At 41.6% G+C, this 19,182-nt stretch overlaps 1 protein-coding gene across 3 annotated transcripts in view; it reads left to right on the top strand.

Annotated features, from left to right (window-relative positions):
* The window catches only part of ARMC9 (armadillo repeat containing 9), a 59,058-nt gene extending 42,276 nt beyond the window's left edge, over positions 1-16,782 (top strand). For all 3 annotated transcript variants that reach the window (XM_058843486.1, XM_058843488.1, XM_058843487.1), the window contains 4 exons: positions 4,046-4,170; positions 7,551-7,677; positions 12,250-12,422; positions 15,732-16,782. In XM_058843486.1, coding sequence (XP_058699469.1) covers positions 4,046-4,170; positions 7,551-7,677; positions 12,250-12,422; positions 15,732-15,754 — 448 coding nt within the window. In that variant the 3' untranslated portion in view covers positions 15,755-16,782. The remainder of the gene's footprint in view (positions 1-4,045; positions 4,171-7,550; positions 7,678-12,249; positions 12,423-15,731) is intronic.
* Positions 16,783-19,182: the final 2,400 nt, after the last annotated feature.

The raw sequence follows: 19,182 nt of genomic DNA on the forward strand, positions 1-19,182 counted from the left end.
CTTTGCTTTCCTGTTCATATTTTCTCTTTCTTAAAATACTTTCCCTCCTCATTTTAGTGTGGAAAATGGGTACAGAAATCAGTGAGGACTGATGGAGCTGTAGTTGCACAGGTGTAGGTGACTGAGTGAAGTCTGTTGTTTTGGACAAAGAGTGGTCACAGATTTGTCTTGCCCCACACTGTCTCATGCTGGAATTAGCATGCCTACAAGCAGGTAACCTGACTGAGACCCCTTCTGTGTCATCCAAATATACCTTTTTGGCAGGTGTACCATCCCTATTGGATAATATGTATTAGGTTACCAGGGTCTTGGAACAGACAAGTGTAGCATACCAGATCTGGTCATGAAGCATGCGTTTCTTAAAAAAGCAGGATGAAGGAAACACACATTTCCAAAGCTGAAGAATTTTTGACTGTCCCACAGCAGAATTTGTCTTGCAGTCTTAATTTTTCTTCTGAGTACTGCCCTAGATAAAATGGCAATTGTTTGAACATGGCATCTACTTTGTCTAATAGCTTAATTAAAAATCCTAGCTGGATTAGGAGTTCTGACTTTCTGTCTTTTCTTACAATGGCCAACTTTTTGCACCATCACAACATCCACAGTTTTTGCAAGACCTCTCCCCATATATATTCAGTGTGCGTGTGTGTCAGAAGAATGCAGCAATTAATTAATATATAAGCTCATATTAGTAAAATATTGATTATCTAATAATTTTCATGCAGTCTGCCAAAAGAACTGCAGGCCTTAAAAATCTAGACTGGTTAATCTATGCCTAAAGATACATTGCTGCTTTACTGTGGGGTCAGTGCTAGAGTTCAAGGTCCCATTTCCCCTGCACGGTATTTTATCCGTGGTGGGCTTGGAGACCTGGACTCATTCTGTAGAATTGGCTGTTAGGGCAGTATTACAGTCCAGTTTTTAAGGTTATTAGAAATTCCTCTGACCAAATTGAGGTGCCAAAGTCAATAGTGTGCATTTTATTTGATAATAAATATGAGAGAGGGAGGGAGAAAAAGGAAGAGAAAGAAATAGAAAAGAGGTGGGGGTACAGAAAGAGAGTGACAAATTAAAGAAAGTATCACCACTCTGTGGATCCCAAGGATGTTCTGTTGATCCTCTCCAGCTCTGGTCTTGGTGGTGAGGGTGCCCCGAAAAGCACAGAATCCAATGGACTAATACATGCTCAGGCCAGGTGGGAATGCCCAGGTACCTCCCCCTGGGGGGTACAGTTTGACACAGTCTCTTGCAGCAGACTCTGGGTCTGTTGCATCACTTCGCATCACGTGCAGTCCTGTGGTGCAAGGCCTTAGGAATGAGTCTGAGGAGTGCTTTGGGCATCTTTGATGGATTATGACATCTCCTCAGCTGCCTCCCACATCAGTGTCCTGTGGCCTGTGGGGTTGGGGGTTATGTAGCTGGGTCAGGTTGTGTAAGGGAGGATGGGTGTTCAGTGCCCCTGACCAGAGGTTACAGCCAAAACTCATTTTGGGGGGGAGTCTATGTAAACCTGGCCTCTGTGGGCTATGGTCTCCCTCACCCCAAACCCAGCCAGAGATGATTCTCTCTGCATTTGGCTTTCTTGTGCATGCATTCCTTTCTCTCAGCCTTGTTTGCTTCTCCCTAAACCTGTGATTGAACATAATGTCCCCTTTATCTTATCTAGGCATCCTAACTCACAGTTCAAAGTTCCAGCCAGGCATCTTAAAGGAGGGGTGGGCTTTTGTGGTTGTAGCTTCTTTATACAGTTTTTGCTATAATGGGAAAAACTCCTTCCTAACAATGTTTAAGGCATGAACCATTTCAGTCCCTGACTGACAGCCTTACAGCCTATTTAGAAAGTATATTTTCAGGAATAAATCAACATTATCACTGAAGTGTCTAAGCATTACATTCTTGCTTTATAAGTGGAGAGAAAAGCCAAGCTTGTGGAAATGAAATTACTTTCCTCTGGGAAGTCAAAAAAATGGTGTCAAACCCGTGGGAGTGGCTTTTATTTCCCAGTGTCGTGTACTGCACTGCAATTTTTGCATCAGAAATAGTCTCTGGAAGTGATTGCTGCCCCTCTTTAGCTCCATCTACCCAGGCAGGGTGTTTACTGAAGTGTCCCGGGATCCCGGAGTGACGCGAGTCTTGTGTTTTGGCACAACTTGAATCTTCTCAGTTGTGCAGCTTGTGCCTCTGCAGGATGGCTTCAGGTCGCTGCTGGATACAAATTAAAAACACATTTCCATCATGCTGGTTCTGGTAGCTCTTGGTCTAAGAGAGGTGTTAGTTTAATGGTGTGAAGCAGCCTTTACAGAGTGCCTTGCTATGCACACTACAGAGGAGAAATGTAAACAGCAGAAATCTAACACTGTGAAAATACATGAAAATTAATTTCCCTCCTGCTCTGCCTAAATGGTAGAAATAATATGAGTGTTTGGTGCTCTCATGTTTTAAGCAGGAAACAAGCAATACCACCCTGAATGAGAAGTTTGTCCTTTGTACCTAACTAATTTGTGTGCAGGAAACTGCAGTGACTAGATGAAGACATTCTCAAACTACATTTTGCAGCAGAAAAGGATGAGTTTTGATGGCTTTTATGCTGTTCTAATTTTAGTACAAATTCATTTACAAGGAAATACTTGCTTGGAAATGATTGCTGGAGGACGACAATAAAAGCTTAGCTGCCTTAATTTGAAAGCAATATCTGAACTGGATGTATTTCATACTTTAAATAATTTAAGTGGCTTTTATCATATGAAATCTCATGAAAAATGTTAGACACTTTTGCCCTGGATACAATCCAGGACAGTTCATCTGAATTATCTGAAGTCTCGTATTCTTATTCAGCACAGTAGTTAAACTACATTAAAAATTTTTGTAAATGCTTCCATTCAAAATTGAAGTGAATGTAACTTGTTTGAAGTTCTTCATGTGAGACTCAATGTAATATATTCCATTTAAAAACATCATGAAAGGAAGCAGTTGATGAGATACTATAACGTATCTCTTTGAGTTGTTGGTTCATACCTCCAAAAGGAGAGGCGGGGTGAATATCTTTAGTACTGAATAGAAGTATTCACACAGAAAATTAATGCAGAATAGCCACTGCACATGTAGCAGCCATTTCATGCTAATTTTTGTATGACTTCCCAGTGCAGACAAGGCTCTAGTTACTTCAGATGAATTGTCATGGGATCCCTGTATGGACAAGCTCTTGCTGTATGGAGCTGAGGGAGTCAGGAAATACTGGAACGCTGCCTTCTTTTTCTTTTTTACATTTTTCCCTCCTTCTTTAAAGACTTGCTGGTTGAGATCACTCAAGGGGGCCTGAACTACTTAATATTCTGCTAGCTATTTCCTTAGAAACTGATTTAGCTGTGAAATCATTAACTGCCTCCTTGGGCTTCATCCTTTTTACTAGAAACGTAGTTTAGTTACCATAACCTGATATTGGGCAGAGAAACTTTCCATGTCTGCCAACCTCTTTTCACATACTTTTCACACCCCTCTCACTTCTGCTGTGTTTTATTGTTTACTAGTAAGGAATTGTGTCCCTGCTCTGTCCTTTAGCTGCCTCAGTTTCCCATTGATTCGCTTTCACTTGTGAAATCAAGAGTTCTATTTGTTCTCTACTTGAAGTCTGTGTTGCTTATTGCTCTTTAAAGTGAAATCTTTATAATATTCAGAAGAAGAAATCTTAAGTCCTTGAAAAAGCTAAGTACTGAAGACCTCTCAGGCCCATTTCTACAGTCTTTTTCTTTAAGTGTCATGGTGGTATTTTGGGTCTTCAAACTGCAGGGAGTTATGGTTTCCTTTCCTTGGCTCTTTTATTGCAGTAGGAGAAAATGTTATTTTCAAATATGCCTGCTGTCAGCTGGTTTGGGGGAGCTACAGTCAAGCAGTTAAATTACATCCTTAGTAATGGTTTGCAATAGGAAATATAAAATAATTTCAGTCTGTACTTTGTCATTACAGGCAATTAGAAGAAATTAGAATTTACTCATATTAAATTTTTTATACTGTAAGCATTCACCTTGCATTCTCCTTTCTCCTCCAGGCCAGAGAACAGTACCAGTTCTTGTCACAATAGGCATGAGAAGCTGCAGTCTCCACCGAGTGGTCCTTCTTCCATTTGTGGTGGGAGCCAGTCCAGCATTTCTGACTTCTGCATTTCCCCCTCATGTAAGGATGGTCTGTGGATGCTGTTCTTAATTGCTGACGTCTTCCTTGACAGGGGCAGGTGTAGGGGGCCTGGACTGTGTGTTGTAGATTGGGGAATTTTTTAGTGTAGTGAGGAAATGGCCCTCTGTTTCTAGAGCCTGGGTCAGTCTGCAGGACCTTGGGGCACATGGCAGATTCGGCTCAAGCTGAATGAATGGCCACAGAAGGTAACGTGTGGTCAGCAGACAGCAATGGTCTCACTTGCCTCGCTCCATCTTGCTTCCTGTGGGAGTGCCAAGGATCAAACCCAGAGCTTCTGATGTGTGAAGGGTACTCTGCAATGTCCCCTGCCCAGGGAAGGAGCTGCAGCCAGAGACAGTGCACTTCCCAACAGGCAAAGCCCCTTGCTTGATCAAATATACCCTTGTTTGGATCTAAATGAGTCACTGTCTGCTGGCACCTGCAGGCTCTCTTGGCTGTATCTCAGTGTTAGAGCTGAAGGCAGCTGCAGTTATCTGCTGAGATTTGCAACTGCATTTGGACCATCCACGGCTGTGGAGGATGGGCAGCCCGGTGCTGTGTGGCTGCATTGTGGGTGATGCTGCTAAACATTCTGCCCTTGCAGCTTCAGCTGAAATGAGTGCAAACTCAGCTGGGCCTGAGAGCTCAGAAACGTGTCATGGAATTTTAAAGGTTACAGCCTTCTGAAATACTCGATTACTGAATTTCTGATATCCACAAAATCATGGAACTTTGGATGTGGGAGTTTCAACCTTCCTGCAAGGGTTCATTAACATTTCCAATTACAGATCTAAGGCAAAATGTTCAGCAGTCGTAGATAAAGGATCTTGCATCATATCCGAGACAGAATTATTAATAAGTTCAGGCAAAGTGTGCCTTTTCTTTTCTGAAAAATATGCTTTGAAGCAGTAAAGGAATAGCATACTTTTTACTTTCTCTTCTATTTTTTTAGATTTCCTAAAGGAAATGAAAAGGATTCTGAGAAAAGTAACTGAGGTCTTGCAGACAGGAATTCACTTGCGTAATGCCTAGAGCTGATAAATGTAACATGCTGAAGGAGAGGAGGATAGGAGCAGGAGAAGCTCCTGTTCAGGATGGGCACTTGGGTTCTTGCTGTTGTGTAGCAATGAGAGCTGCTGTTCTTGGCCTCGCTGTGCACGGTAACACCTCGAGTACAGCTCAGAGGGTTTGGCTGGCAAGGGCAGCAACTCACGCTAGCAAAGGTTGTAAACCAAGCAAAAGCATACTGACTGGGCAGTTTTCCTGCAGAGGGAAAAAAAGAACAGATTTTTACATATCTGTGCTTTGTAAAGGAAATTAAGCCATGTAGTTCTCAAAGGTATTTCTATTTGGTGTTTTAAAGTGTAACTGGATGCAGTTCCTAAGGTATTATGCAGCCATCCAGAGCCCAAGTGAACCAGATTTTGATATCTTTCCAGTGAGATGCATGCACTTACCTCTGTCACTTTTGCTGTGCTGCTGATGCTGTCTGATAGTTTGTTTTGCAGAGATTTGTGAGAAGGTTTAAACAGGCAGCCTGAGTCAGTCAGCAAAGTAAATGTTAATTTTTGATGAATACTGATTTAAAGCCTTCATGCTGCAGGTATTTCTGCCAGCTTACATGTTTCATTTTGTCAGAACTTTGCTTGTAGCCTCTGTTTAAAACAGTCTGTTATCTGCTTTCAGTCAAAATTATATGCAGGTGGCTACTAATAAGACCACTAGATTATATTCTTTTCCTGTAGAAAAATCTTTGAGATCAGAATATACAACATATCGCTAGTTTATCTGCATTATACCTGTAAAAAGAGAAATCATTTTTGTGTGTGACAGAGGAAATTCTTCCTATAATTAATCCAGGCTATAAAATAACATTGAGCTACTTGAAAGATGGCCTAAGGTTTGTTTCAGGTTTTTGCAAGTAGCAGTGACAGATGTGCTTGTCTTTCTTATCTTTTGGGATTTAGAAATGAGGTAGAAAAGAGAGCCTGCACTGCTGGACTCCCTGGCTGTTATGTCAGTGACAGGACTTTTATTCTGCAGGGTGATAATTGAGCTGTGTCTTTGAACATCTTCACTTTTCCAAAAGGCAGTGGAGATTGTAATATTTAAATAGAAAAGGCTTTAGTTTAAGACAATGGAAAATAAGGCCTTTCTCTTCTGTTGCCTTCTAAGACACAGCAGGGATCAGAAATTTGTAAAAATAATGGTACTGCCTCTAGAGGCTTTCATCATGCTCAGAAGGCCAGACATCTCTGCTGTGCAATAAATATGCTGTTTATTGACTTTTGATCTTGATCTAATGATTGTTCTGCAGTACCAGGAACCTGCTATTTCAGAATATTTATTTCCCAGCATCCAGCATCACATGAGTACCTTGGGACTCAGAGTTTCATGCAGCCAAGTTGTGAAATGAATAGTAAGAGACGAAGAGTGAAAAAAACAAAGTAAAAGCTTCATATGAACAATTAACCTTGTCAAGGGGCTATTTCAAGGAGGCTAAGTTAAGTCTCAAGGAACCTTGATCCTCTTTTGTTTTCTAAAAATGAGCATAGTTCTTAATGTACTCCTGAAAATATTTAGTTGTTCTTGAATTGGTCTGATTTTGTCTGGGTCCATCCTCTCCTCCTTTATCCTTTGGTTAAGAATCAATAATTCTTGCACTCTTTTAATTTTTTGTCTCCTGTGAGCAGAAAACTTGTGGACCAAAGATGAATCCTGGTCATCTTCCTACTCTTATTATGCTGAATGCCAGACAGAACATGTGCTGGGCAGCAAAATGCCTGTCTGAGAGTGACCTGATCTGCATTTTTATCAGCATGAGAGAGCAAACCAGGACAGCAGCCTGCCCTGAGCATGGCAGGAATGGAACTAGGGATTTTCCCTAAAATTTCATTGAACTTGCACATCTTGGTAGCCTTGTGATTCTAAGCAAACTGAGTGTTCTTTACTTCCCTATTACTGTAAGGCAGAAATTGAGTCTGACAGAAGTGTAAAACACTTCTTTTTGTCTTTAGTGGCCTTATTACTGTGGTGGATATGTACAGATATGCAAAGGGTTATGTTCCCGTGGCTTTAATGAGATATTGGACATGGCTGGGACATGGCTGATGTGTGTTAACTGAGGGTCTACGTGCTCCTATCCCCTTGCAAGTGCACACTGTAGCCAGTTTTATTTTCCAGCTGCAAAGGGCTTAGATTATTATGCTTGCAGTTGTTTTGCTCAGGTGATGAGCCATAATACACTCTGCCACCCAAACTCGATAGCCTGCCAAAGCCTCAAGGTTTCCTTCATACAGCAGGAACTGTGACTCGATTGTATTTCTAATAAAACTGCAATGAGACAACTCTTCACTGAACTTTTCTTTTTTAAACATCAGTTGAAATGAAGTCATCTGAAGTATTTGCATCAGGCCATAGAATGGACCAACACATCCCAGCTGGTGATACCTTGTCTTCTCGATCTGCTGACTTCACTGAGGACAAAGTAAATGGTCAATCACACAGGTATGATCTATCCAGGGGAAACTTAAAACTGTGAGAGGAGTCTGACAGGATTTACCAGCTAATTCCATGCTGCTGTAAAGACAATCTGTGAAGTCATTTGATGTATGATACAGTCTGGCCTGAGACAGCTGTGGTGGTGCTTGCCAAACAAAATACCCTTTGCTGGGCCAGAGGCAGCTGTTCAATTTTTAAGCATCTGGTTCAGAATGGGAGAAGTTTCAAGCAAGACATTATTAATGAACTTCACATGTATGCTCAACATGGCCTTCTGAAAAGAAAACTTCGTGATTGCTTCCTTAGATGACTCAACACTAGCCCATGAAAATCATTTATTAGTAAATAAATAGGTAGGACTGCAGGAACAGGACAGGAATGCGGAAGGAAGAAAAATAAAGCATTTAAGTGGATTAAGAGTGTTTAAACTAGCTGAGTTGCTAGCACTGCTGACCAGAGTCCCTCATTTATGCACTAGATGGGTATGGCAAAAGAGGCAAAGTTTGAGATCACAGAGCAATGGGTATCAACTCTTCCTCTAAATTATTCTTGTAAAATTAAAGGTTATTTTCTCCTTATCCTGCTTATCATGTTCACCTTGAGCCCTCTGTTAAGCCTTTGTCATGTGTACAACTGTGATTTTATATCTTGGATGAGAGCTAGGAATTAATTAGCAATTGGACCGAAGTCTACCGAAGTTTTCAGGGGCTGCATGTGTCCTTCAGACATTAACAGCTTTTTCCTATAGCTAATTAGATCGGGCCAAGTTTGAAACAGTGTAGACAAATTTTAAAAGCAAATATGTTCCAGAACTAAAACACAGAATGGGTGGAGATGTGTTAAAGAAAAGGTTTTACCAGCTCTTTAAGTGCCTGATTTTTCAGAAGTGCTTGGTTATTTGTGTCAGTTACAGCTCTAGTACTTCTGAAAGATTCTGTGTCTACAACTTTGTTTCCTTCAGGCCTACAGATTCCAGTGTGTGGTTATGGGTTTTTTGTGGGGTTGGTGTGCCTTTGGTTTTGAGTTTTTTCCCAACCAAACAGTTCTGCTGTTTCCATGGTGACATCTGATAAATTATATGAATTATTACTGGTTTTATTTCTGTTGTCCATTATCACAGTAGCTAAGCGCATAATAGAAATACAAATAGCTAATAAAAAAATTATGGCAAATTTGTTTGCTTTGTGGTGGAGAGAGGGATATTATTTTTCAGACTTTGCTTCCAGGAAGCAAATCAAATTGGCAGCAAATTGGAAGCAAATCTTGTCCCCCACCTTAGTGAGATGTTTTGCTTCTCTACACAACCTATTATTGAAAAGATGTGTTCCCAGACATTTTTAATATTTGTTCAACAAATTATGTCTAAATCTCAGGATGGATTTCATAGAAGTGAAGGCGCAGGTGCAGTGTCCTGCAGAAGAAGATCATATCTTTTCATTGTGTGTTTCCTCAGCATGCATACAGTAATTTGGATTTCCAAATGCAGCCTCGAGTTACAGATAAAGGAATGCAACCATTCATAGTCAAAGAGAGCACAGGGTTTTCTGTGTCAAGAGTCTTTTGTTAATATGTTGGTGTTGCAATAGCTAGACCTGCCTTTTCATTCTTTCACTCCTGGATGCAGGCTATAATTTGTTTGCAAAACAAACAGGACTAATAAATCTCTGCTTTGCTCATAGTTTTGTCCACTCTAAGAAATGTCTCCTTCCTGGAGGCAAATACCTATTAGGCAGATACCAAGACCTTCCTAGAAGAGGTATGTATGAGAAGAGGAGGGCAGAGTTGGGCTGTAGAAGTAGTCACTTTTCTTTCCCCTCTTCCTTAGAAGTATAAATGGGGAACTTAACTGCACAGAGATGAGTGAAATGATGCAAAATCAATTGGAGAGGAGAATGAGACCTTAGTAGTGACTGTTCTGCTGCAGTTGTTTTATTTCCAGGGGACCAAATGATTGTTCCAGCTGATGCAGGTCAAACTAGCAGTTGGTCTTGCATTGATATTCCCTGTTGCATTTGATCATGTGAGAATATAGCTCTGTTGTGCTTTTTAGCCAATTAAGGATTCATTTGTAACAGACTTCAGTCTATAATTGTGGCTGACTGAAAAAGGTTTTTTTTTTATTGTGACTTGGTCCAGTATCATCATGATAAAAAAGATCTTAAACTCTGCAGGACATTCTTATATCTCTATTAGCCTTGCTTTTCTGATAATCTGCTAAAAATGGCCAAAAGTCCCAGTGTATTCTTGGAGAAAATGGTTTAATTAATCTTTCTATGTTCAAGTCCTGCCTTATTTCCTGGTTGATTATTTGAATCCCAGTGTCAGTCCGTTGTGCACTTTATAAAAAAGTAGACAAATATTTCAGTTATAGACAATTATTTAAGTTTTTACAAGTAAACAGCTTTCTTTCTTCTCAATGCAAATGCAGGTTTTTGTGTGAGTTTGCTGTAGGTTTGGGTATTTTTATTTGGTTGGTTTTTTGTTTTGTTTTTTCTTTGAGCACACCTCTTCATCAGTGACTCCTTTACCAAATGCTGAAGAACGTTGCCCACACTAGATTTTGCTTGTTCTTTCTTCAACTCATCAACTTTTAAAGGATAACAAATAGGAGTTGTAGGTATTACCCTGAGGATTAGTTATTTTCTGTTGATCTTAACCTGAAAAGATGAAGTGGTTCTGTGGTACTTGAACACATGGGGAGCCAGATCTGCTCTGCATCCTCTCAGAAAAACAAGAGGGTTTTTAAAACTTTACAGTTTTTGCTACCAGCCTATTTCATGTAATCCTTTCCTGAAGAGCTGGCACAGTTGTGAACCGTTTTGTGTGAGAACTGTGTATCTCTTTCCTTGGTAAAGTGATGTGACTGTGGTTGCATTGCGTTGCTCTGTCACTAGTCTGGCTGCTGAGGTTACTGCCCTGAAACTGTGGAGATGGTTTAATGTCTGTAAAAGCCCTTTTTTAGTGTATGGGAATGCAAATCCAGGGGTTTGTTATCTGTTGTTGAATAAGGAAGAAAAATCCCCTCATTTGTGGCTCAAAAACTGCCTTGAGGCTGGTGAATCTTTCTTTTTAATCTACCTAAGAACATCATAGTAAACATAACATTATGAAAAGCACTAGTGAATTGCAAACCCAATTCATTTCAACTAACCCACTTTGCCAAAGTGAATTAAGTAACAAAAAAAGCAATAACAATGACACTGCTATATGGAGATAAAAATGTTTAAATATCTCTCTGGTCCATGCCTTGAGGTTTTATCCAGCCAGTCTTATTTTTTATATTTCCCAGTCTGTTTCTGCTGCTATCTGCCATATCCTCCTTTGAAGCTCAGACAAGTGTTAACTCCTAGGTGGAAGGCTGCAGAGATGGTTCTTAGCAGAGCAGTTAGCAGTTCTCTGCTGTTAGCAGTTAGCATTTCTCTGCCCTTAATAGTTAGCATATACCTATGTAAAATACAGACAATAATGCTATTTAAAATACGAAAGGAGCACTTGCTCAAATCTCCCTGGAAAGTGAAGCAGAGCTATGTAAGGGCTAATCAGCACTGACTCAGCAGCATTCCCAGGGGAGGAGGGGAGATTAAGTATCTTGAAAATCCTCCTAATCACCCTTCTGATGGTCACAAAGGGTTCTTTTCATGGAGCTAATAACGGGGACTTTCTATTTGAATCGCCAATTTTTAGATGGCACCTATTTTTTCGATGTCCTGCCTTTGGCTGTCTTATTTCCCGTTTTTAATATGATTAAGTTTTCATGTAGCTGTTACTTTAGTTTAACCTTTTCTCCTTTTAAGAGAAAATCGACTCACTAGTGCAAACACTAATTTAAATTCAGAATTATTTTAGAGACTTACTAGTTCCTGGTAGCCTCCATTTTTGTAACTGGGGAAAAACTATATTTATGCTGGGGGCAAGGAAGGACAGTGTATCCTCACACAGTAATTGACTAAATTTTAAAGAATGGTATTTTTGCAGCACATGCAGACTGTGCAACAGCAGAACCTGGTTTATGTTGTCAGTGTGAATAAGGAACCTCTATGTTTAGGGAAATTCTTTTATAGATACCATCACAGCTCTTTGCTCTTTTGACAAAGCCTTCAGGGAGTTCTACAGATCTGATCTCAGACAGGAGCCAGGGAAGCTGCCTATGTGTGCCAAGATTGACCTATACCTGGAAGAAACTGTGGTGTCTGTGCCCTAAAAGGATGTGTTCCTGTGCCGTAGCAAACCTGTGTATTTTTTGCACTCCAGAATGAGTCACTGGATGTGATAAACATAACAGAAAACAAACTAAAGATTGGTTCCTGGTTTGCAGGGAATTTAACTGAACCCGTTCACTGCTGTTGTGGGAAGAGTGGGGTTTGAGTAGGATGGACAGGTCGATAGAGCCAGGTTAGAGGCTGTGCAGTGAGCATATGTCCCAGTGAGGTGCCATGTTCCTTTCCATTTGCAGTCTCCCTGAGGTCTGAGCACCTGCTGGGCTGTCACAGCACATACTGCAGGTTTCACTTGGTTGCAGACTTACTATGCATACATATTTCTCCATGCATTGCTAACCCTTTCCCTCTCCTCCTCCAGGGAGTTTGCTTTAGCCTTCACCAGCAAACCCAAGATCCCTCGCACTCCTGACAGGCAGAGCACCAGCCCTAGAAAGGGAAAGGTCCCAGCCATTGCCCCCCAGTTCTCCCAGTCTGGACCCCAACAAGCAAGCCATCCAAGATCATCAGCATCATCCACAAGGAGTAGACAGGGTAAGTGGAAAATGTCATGGTTCTGTTTGTCATTCCCTGGGGTGGGAAAGGAGGGAGCGTTGTAGAAACTCTTCAGGAATGAAGTCGTAGGCTACAAATGTGCCAGGAGTGTATGACATTGTACTTGTCATCTGCAGGATGTACAACCATGTAATTATATCCTGCTGAACACTGCTCCTATTTCCAGACTGTCATGTGAGCAGTTAAAAGACATGCTTTTTCCTGTCTTGGGTGGAGAAAAGTGGCCCAAATTCTCAGAAGTTTTTGGGGAAGCTTATTAGTCTCAGAGTAGAACTTCTCTAGATGTCATCAGAGTTTTTCCTTTTCTGTAGACACTTGTTCATCCCACTGTGTAACTGAAGTCGGATCCCTGGGTGTGTCTACAGTGCAGCTGAATGTAGAGCAGATGTCAGGCAGCTCAGGAGATGGCTCAGGGCAGCTTGGTAAGCAGAGAGCCAGGCACAGTGTGCTGCTTATGGCAGTCTCCTTTCTGCTGGAGACTGGTACTCAAGAACCATGTGGCCGTGCTGTGGCCTGCAAAAGTTTATAAAAAGTGATTAATGTCGGGGGGGTTCAGAAGAGAGGGTGGCTTTGACTTGAGGATGGAGGAAAATGATGGACACTTGCTTTGAGCCAGGCAACACAAGCTTAATACAAAGGAAAAACTGATCTTGGATGCTCCACATGTGGCATGTCAGCTGTGGAGTTTTTTGGGGTGGAGGGGGAAGAAAGGTGCATTCTTCAGTAATGAATTTTTCCCAGGCATGTGGATCGGAAAAGCTGGATTCAAAACAGCTCTGTGTCCATCGTCAGTGAAAATGGCAGGAGAAAATGCATCATAACAAATTTAGTGATGATTATTTGATCACAATGTAACATCAGCTCTATTCTTTAGCTGTAACTGTTACCTTGAAACATTTGACAAAAACATAGTAAGTCAATACCTTCCCAAGAAACTCGAAATGTGTGTGTATCATTAGCTACTCATTACAGATAGGGAAAATTAAATGAAAAGAATTTAAATAACCCAGTAAATCAGTAACAGAGCTGGAAAGAGCATTCTGAATTCTGTGTTGCTCATTCGTTGTTCCACACAGTTGCATGTGCAGAGAAGTGGTGTGATTTCGTTCAGGGAGTACAGGTGAGGCATTGGAAGGGAATGTTCTTGGTGGTGAAAGGAGGTTTTGACCTGGAGGCTTCTTGCTTCAACACTCCTGTGCTGAGGTAACACAGCTCTTTCAGCTTTACCTTTGCTGTATGTGGCCTGAGTTTTACCTCTGACATCAGTGCTCTCTTGTTTCCTGCGACAGCAGCACTGTTCTGCCCTGACTGGATGTGGTGTTAACACCCAAGAGTCTGCCCCTGGTTCCTGTTTCAGTTCATTTCCAAAGGCACTGGCCCATTGAAAAGAAGCCCTAGTGAAGAGAGGAAAAGCACAGAGTGTGTGTGTGTGTGTGTGTTTGTGTGTGTACACAAAAAGTCTTCTGCATGTTCTAGTTTCTCCAGGGCAGCTTTACACTCCTGAGGAGAGTGTCCTAGGAAAGATGTGACATACCAGTGTTGCTTTCAAAAGGCTCTGGAGCAAGAACCTTTTCCAGTGGCACAGTGTTAAATGTATTTTATTTTTAAATTGCTTTAAAGTAGATCACTTGTGTTTCTCTGTGGATTGAGTATATGTGATCTGTCAAGTCCAGATACTTGAGCTCTTCTAAATTTTATTGTTTTATTTGTTTTACACTATGCCTCTTCTCTTTGCTGGGAATGTATACTGAATGTATAACAGACATCCCAACTTGCTGTGTGTCCATTTTACCTTTTCTTCCAATTTTTCACTTGAGATTACAGGTTTTCATTTTCTATTTCATTATCTATCTGTCCACAAGAAAGTGTCAGCAACTGAATGTTAAACTCTCCCTCCTAAAACTAGCAAATAAATTATTTTGCAAACAACTAATCTTCCACTCACTCTCTGTACATGTATCCAGCCTTGTTATCTGCTGTCACAGAGCACCTATTAGTTCTTGTCCATCCTGCAGGGGCTTTTACACAGGTGATTATAGGTGGGAAGAGTTACATGAAGGTTGTAAGGACCAGATTTTTAAAGGACTAAAAAGGGTTTTAAGCACCTACACTGGAGCTTAGGGTTCTCAAAAGTAATTCTCAGCTGTTACTTAAAGATGTAGGGAAGGGGTCTGAAGCAGGTGAGCCCCTAATGTTTCCCTAGGAAGGCTCTGTCCTTACTGCTCCTTTAACTTCGTAGCTGACTCATCTGCAGGTCAGAAATGGTATCAGATGCACAGATAACAGCAGTCAGTAGATTGCAGCAGTTGCTGCCTCCCATTTGCCTGCTGCATAGATATGTAGGGTTTTACATATCAAGAGACTCTGTTCCAGTGGAAGACTTAATTTGTGGTTTTTTTGGAATTTCTGGAGAAAGGCAAGTTTGTATAGCTGATGGACATGACGAGAAAAAGATGACTTTCTGATTTTACTTGATGCATTCTCTAATTTTAGAGGCACATTTTTAGCTTGATTTTAGTATTTATTACAGGTGTATTTTCTGGAAACAAGTTGATTTGTGTAAACCTACCTGAACTAGCTGGACCACTCCTCTTGGAGCAAGGAGTGTGTGGAATGCCTGAGGAATGCAGAGGAAGCCCAGGTACTTAGTGCAGCTACAGGCCTGGGGCCAGATTCCTGCCCAAGATGCAGCCTCTGCTGTTAGCTGAACTCTAGAGCAACAGCAAGCTCCTCCAAATAAAACCAGCCATGCTGGAATCCTCTGTGATTTCCACTTCCAGGCTGGCACAGGGATGACACTGGCAGCGTGGCTAAAGCACAGGGTTCCACAGAGAGCATAGGCACCTCCAGATTTAGACCTTTTCAACTGTATTCCATGTGGACATGGTTGTGTGGTTTAATCCACTCTGATTATTCTCGGTCTGTTCCAGGCAACTCTGCATGGACGTGCTGAAGCTGTTTGCAGTGTACCAAGTTCTGTCTAAGGCACATTGGAGCTAGGGCAGTACAAAAATCTCTACCAGAGGAATGGGGAATGATTTTTGTCCAGAGTGCAACTGGGCCCTGGTGATGCCCTTTCAGTTCTTTAAGTATCCCCTGAAAAGAGGTTGCCAGAAATACATTCTGCAATTTTAAATGGCAGCATCATGAGTTAAAGTGTCTTTCTGCATGTTTTTTATGATGTTTGTGTCCCTGTACAAGTTGAACAAGTGTCGCCCTCAGGCAGCTTCTGTCTTGTAATAAATCCTGCTTTCAGCTGACAGACTCTTTCTTGATGTTTTTCTGCAGGCAGCCAGTCCTACAGGAAGTGAGAACAGTTCCTTTCCTCGAGAATCACCTATCACATTGTCGAAGGACAGAGCCAGCTTCCTGTAATGAGCTTTACTGGTGACCTACAGAGGAGAGTGAGGTTGTTGACACTGCAGGCCTTGCACAGGGATTCAGGATTATCTGATGGGATGTGTCTGTGGTCTCTAGAGCTGGCTAAGACAAGGGCCTTGTTATTAGAATTCGAGGTCTCAGCAGCAGCCCAGGACTGACATGGGAGATGGATATTCTCTGATAGTTTAAAGTGACATTGAGAAGACACTCTTGAGAAGAAACTCTTGCCTTCTGTGTCACAGGAAATGGCCTTTGGAAACAGAATGTAGGCTCAGCCCAGGAGTCTTACCAAGCAACTGTATTCTTTACTTACTGCTTGCTGAAGCAGCCTGCCAATTGCTTTTTGTAAAACTTCGCCTGTCTGACTGGATTGGGAGGTATCTGTGTTCAAAGGGTCTGTGTGAAGAGGGGCAGTGTCTGCCACATGTGCAGCGCCTTCCTGCCCAGAGCAGTCCTGTGTGGGGCAAGATCTCCATGGCCTCCAGACCCTGAAGAGGAAAATACCTATTTTAACAACTTGTGGTTGACCTGTAGTAGTTGAAAAATACTGTTACAGTGCCCAATGCAGCATCCATGCTCACCTCTGAGGTCTTTCTTGGCAGCAGTTGCTCCTATTCCTTGTTTTTGCTTTTTTTTTTCATAATTCTACTGTTTAACATTTGTGGAATGAAAAATCTATTTTTTCCCCTGGAATGAAGAGCTTTGCTTCTTCATTCATAGAAGAAACCACGAGAATGTGAACAGATCAGAAGCAACTTTCTCTTTACATGTAACTGCTCCATCTTCTTTAGTCTTTGTTACTTTTTTTATGTTCTTCACTTCAGAGCAATGACTGTTTATGTCTTTGTGGAATTTGTGTTGGTCTTTGGTGCATATGAAGTGCTGGCTAGGCAAGAGAGATCAGGAATCCTTCCACTAAATAAAAATGCAGCATTTCATTCTGCCAGTGAATTACAAAGCTAGTGCTGTTTGTTATTCTTTCTCTCAATGGTAACAATGACCAGGAAACACCAAAGTCTTCACTGGGGGTTGGCTTTTCAGCAACACCCCCTCATGTGACAGCTGTTAGGACACATAAATGCAGTTTACATTGGAACTTGGCTGCTGCTGAGGCAGTGGTGTACAAAAAGCAGTGTATTTGCCATAGTCAGAGTTCAGAAACAAATGTCCTAATGAGTACGAAAACGGAGAAGGTAAGACTTTGGTTTTGGAGTTTCACCTTGAGAAGCAAACAATTAAAACACAACCTAAAAGGTGAAGCAGCTGCTATAGTGACACTGCCTTCCCCTAAAGTAAAGAGTTGTAAAGCCATTTCCACAGAGCCAGAAGAAAGCTTCGTGCTTCTGACAAGACATTGAATTTGGCCTCTTGCTCTGTGGTGGCAACTGAAGAGCCAAGGTCACAGATGTCATTGCCTCAGACCCACTGAGATCAGCGATGCTGTGTCAAATGTTGGCAGAAAGGGCTCTCACACACAAGTTCAGGAAACCCCTTTGGATGGACTTTAAATTGGAATGGAGGTGTTTTGTAGAAGACCTCCTGTAGCTTAAAATACAGTCTATTCATGTGGAAGATAGAATTTACTACTCAGTAACACCAACCTAACACCTAACCTAACACTACCTAAGCAGGCAGAGTACTGGTGTTGCTTTAACTCCCAAACTACACAGGACATGAAGTGGTTGTGGCCACTTGATAGCCTCTGTCACACAGATCCCCATGCCAGACAAAGAAGTCACAGAAAATCTCTGGCTTGTGCTTAGATTCATCTGCCTCCTCTCAGAGCTGATAAACACAACTGATGGGAAAATATCCTCTGGTTCTCAAAAAGGCAGTAATGGAAAACAGCCATAAAAGTTCACCTCCCGCCTTTCCAGGGTAGGCAGAATTTCCTCTGAAATTCTGGATTTTTTCCAGCACATAACATCAACGGCCAAGTTAACACTGATGTGCTGAGCAGTTCATTTGCATACATGAATAACACAGAATGCTCCCATAGCTAAGTTTTATTTATCTTAGAGAGTGCTGAGTTTTGTGTTGGATCTATGCTATGTTCATGCTAGATCTGGTGCTGTAAGATGGAGAGCAGCTTTTGAAAAAGTGTTGAGAGCAGACTAATTTTTTTTTGGGGGGGGAATAACAACCCCAAAACCTCTCTGATTTTATGAGCTGAGGTAAAAACTTCACCACCCATTGCCAGACACCCAAAGGTGGTTGGTAGTTGTGGCAACTGCTCCAGCAGATCAAGATTCATGAAAACCAAAATGCATCTTGCTGAGTTGGACTGAAAGGAACAAACTGAAGTGTGTGTGTTTGTAATGTGCAGGCCTGCTGCAATGCAGAACCCCATGTGCATGGTTTCCCATGTTCTCTTGGCTGTGTGAGTATGGAGTTCAAAATCCAAGACTATTTCTGCATTAATGCATGAGAATCTTAATTTTCCAAATATCTGAGAGAAACCGTGGATGTGCTTAGAAGTAAGTTACCAGCTGAACAGTAATTTGAGAGGCTGAGGAAGTAATATGTCCTCCTCTCCTCTGTCTTATTCACAAATAAGCTGCTGTGATGGCAGTCAGAAGATTTGAAGCTAATGAAAAATGTCAGTTCTGCCTTTGTTCATAGGACTCCACTGTTTGGGGTGGAAAGGTCCCTGAATGGAGGTCAGTAGCGCACACATAGCAAATTCAGCACCTCGCTCTCAAAAGTTGTTGGGTGTCTTTTGTGTGTGCCAGGAAGGGGCAGCTGCTAGATTCATCACCTTCCTGGGGAATCCATAACAGGAGCAGTGGAAATTGCTGCCCCAGTGGGAGGGGTGTGATTGCCCTCAGAGTGGCTGTAATTTCTTTCACAAAAAGCAAATAAAATTACTGCAAATGACACACGGATCTGCAAGGAAAGCTTTTCCGGGACCAAAGTCCTAAGTGCTGCTACCTTTTGGATGTAACTACTGTATATTCAGTGTCATTTTATTTATGCAGAGTGTTATTTTAAACTCTGTAAGTTTATTGAAGTTTCCATAGAGGGCTCATTCTGTATGAGTGGCTAAAAATTATCTATCAGTGTCTAGATAAAAATGCTTCTAAAGGGCTTTTTTCCCCTCTTTTTCTTTTTGATATATTTGGTTTGGGGGTCATGCAAATTTTTTTTAGTGCATTTCTTTATATTTCACTGTGGTTTATTATTGACAAATTCTGTCCCCAACAGTTTTTATCTCTATCTAAGTGGAAAACACAGCTCCTTTCAGTTCAGCCTGGCCTGCCTCTGCAGAGGTAATGTTGTTTACTCAGAAGTGTTGCAAAGCAGGCATGAACCACTCATTGTTTGTGGTCTCTCATGAGGAGAGCCCAGGCATGTGGGA

This window comes from Poecile atricapillus, chromosome 8 (assembly GCF_030490865.1).
Source record: "Poecile atricapillus isolate bPoeAtr1 chromosome 8, bPoeAtr1.hap1, whole genome shotgun sequence".
Classification (NCBI taxonomy): Eukaryota; Metazoa; Chordata; class Aves; order Passeriformes; family Paridae; genus Poecile; species Poecile atricapillus.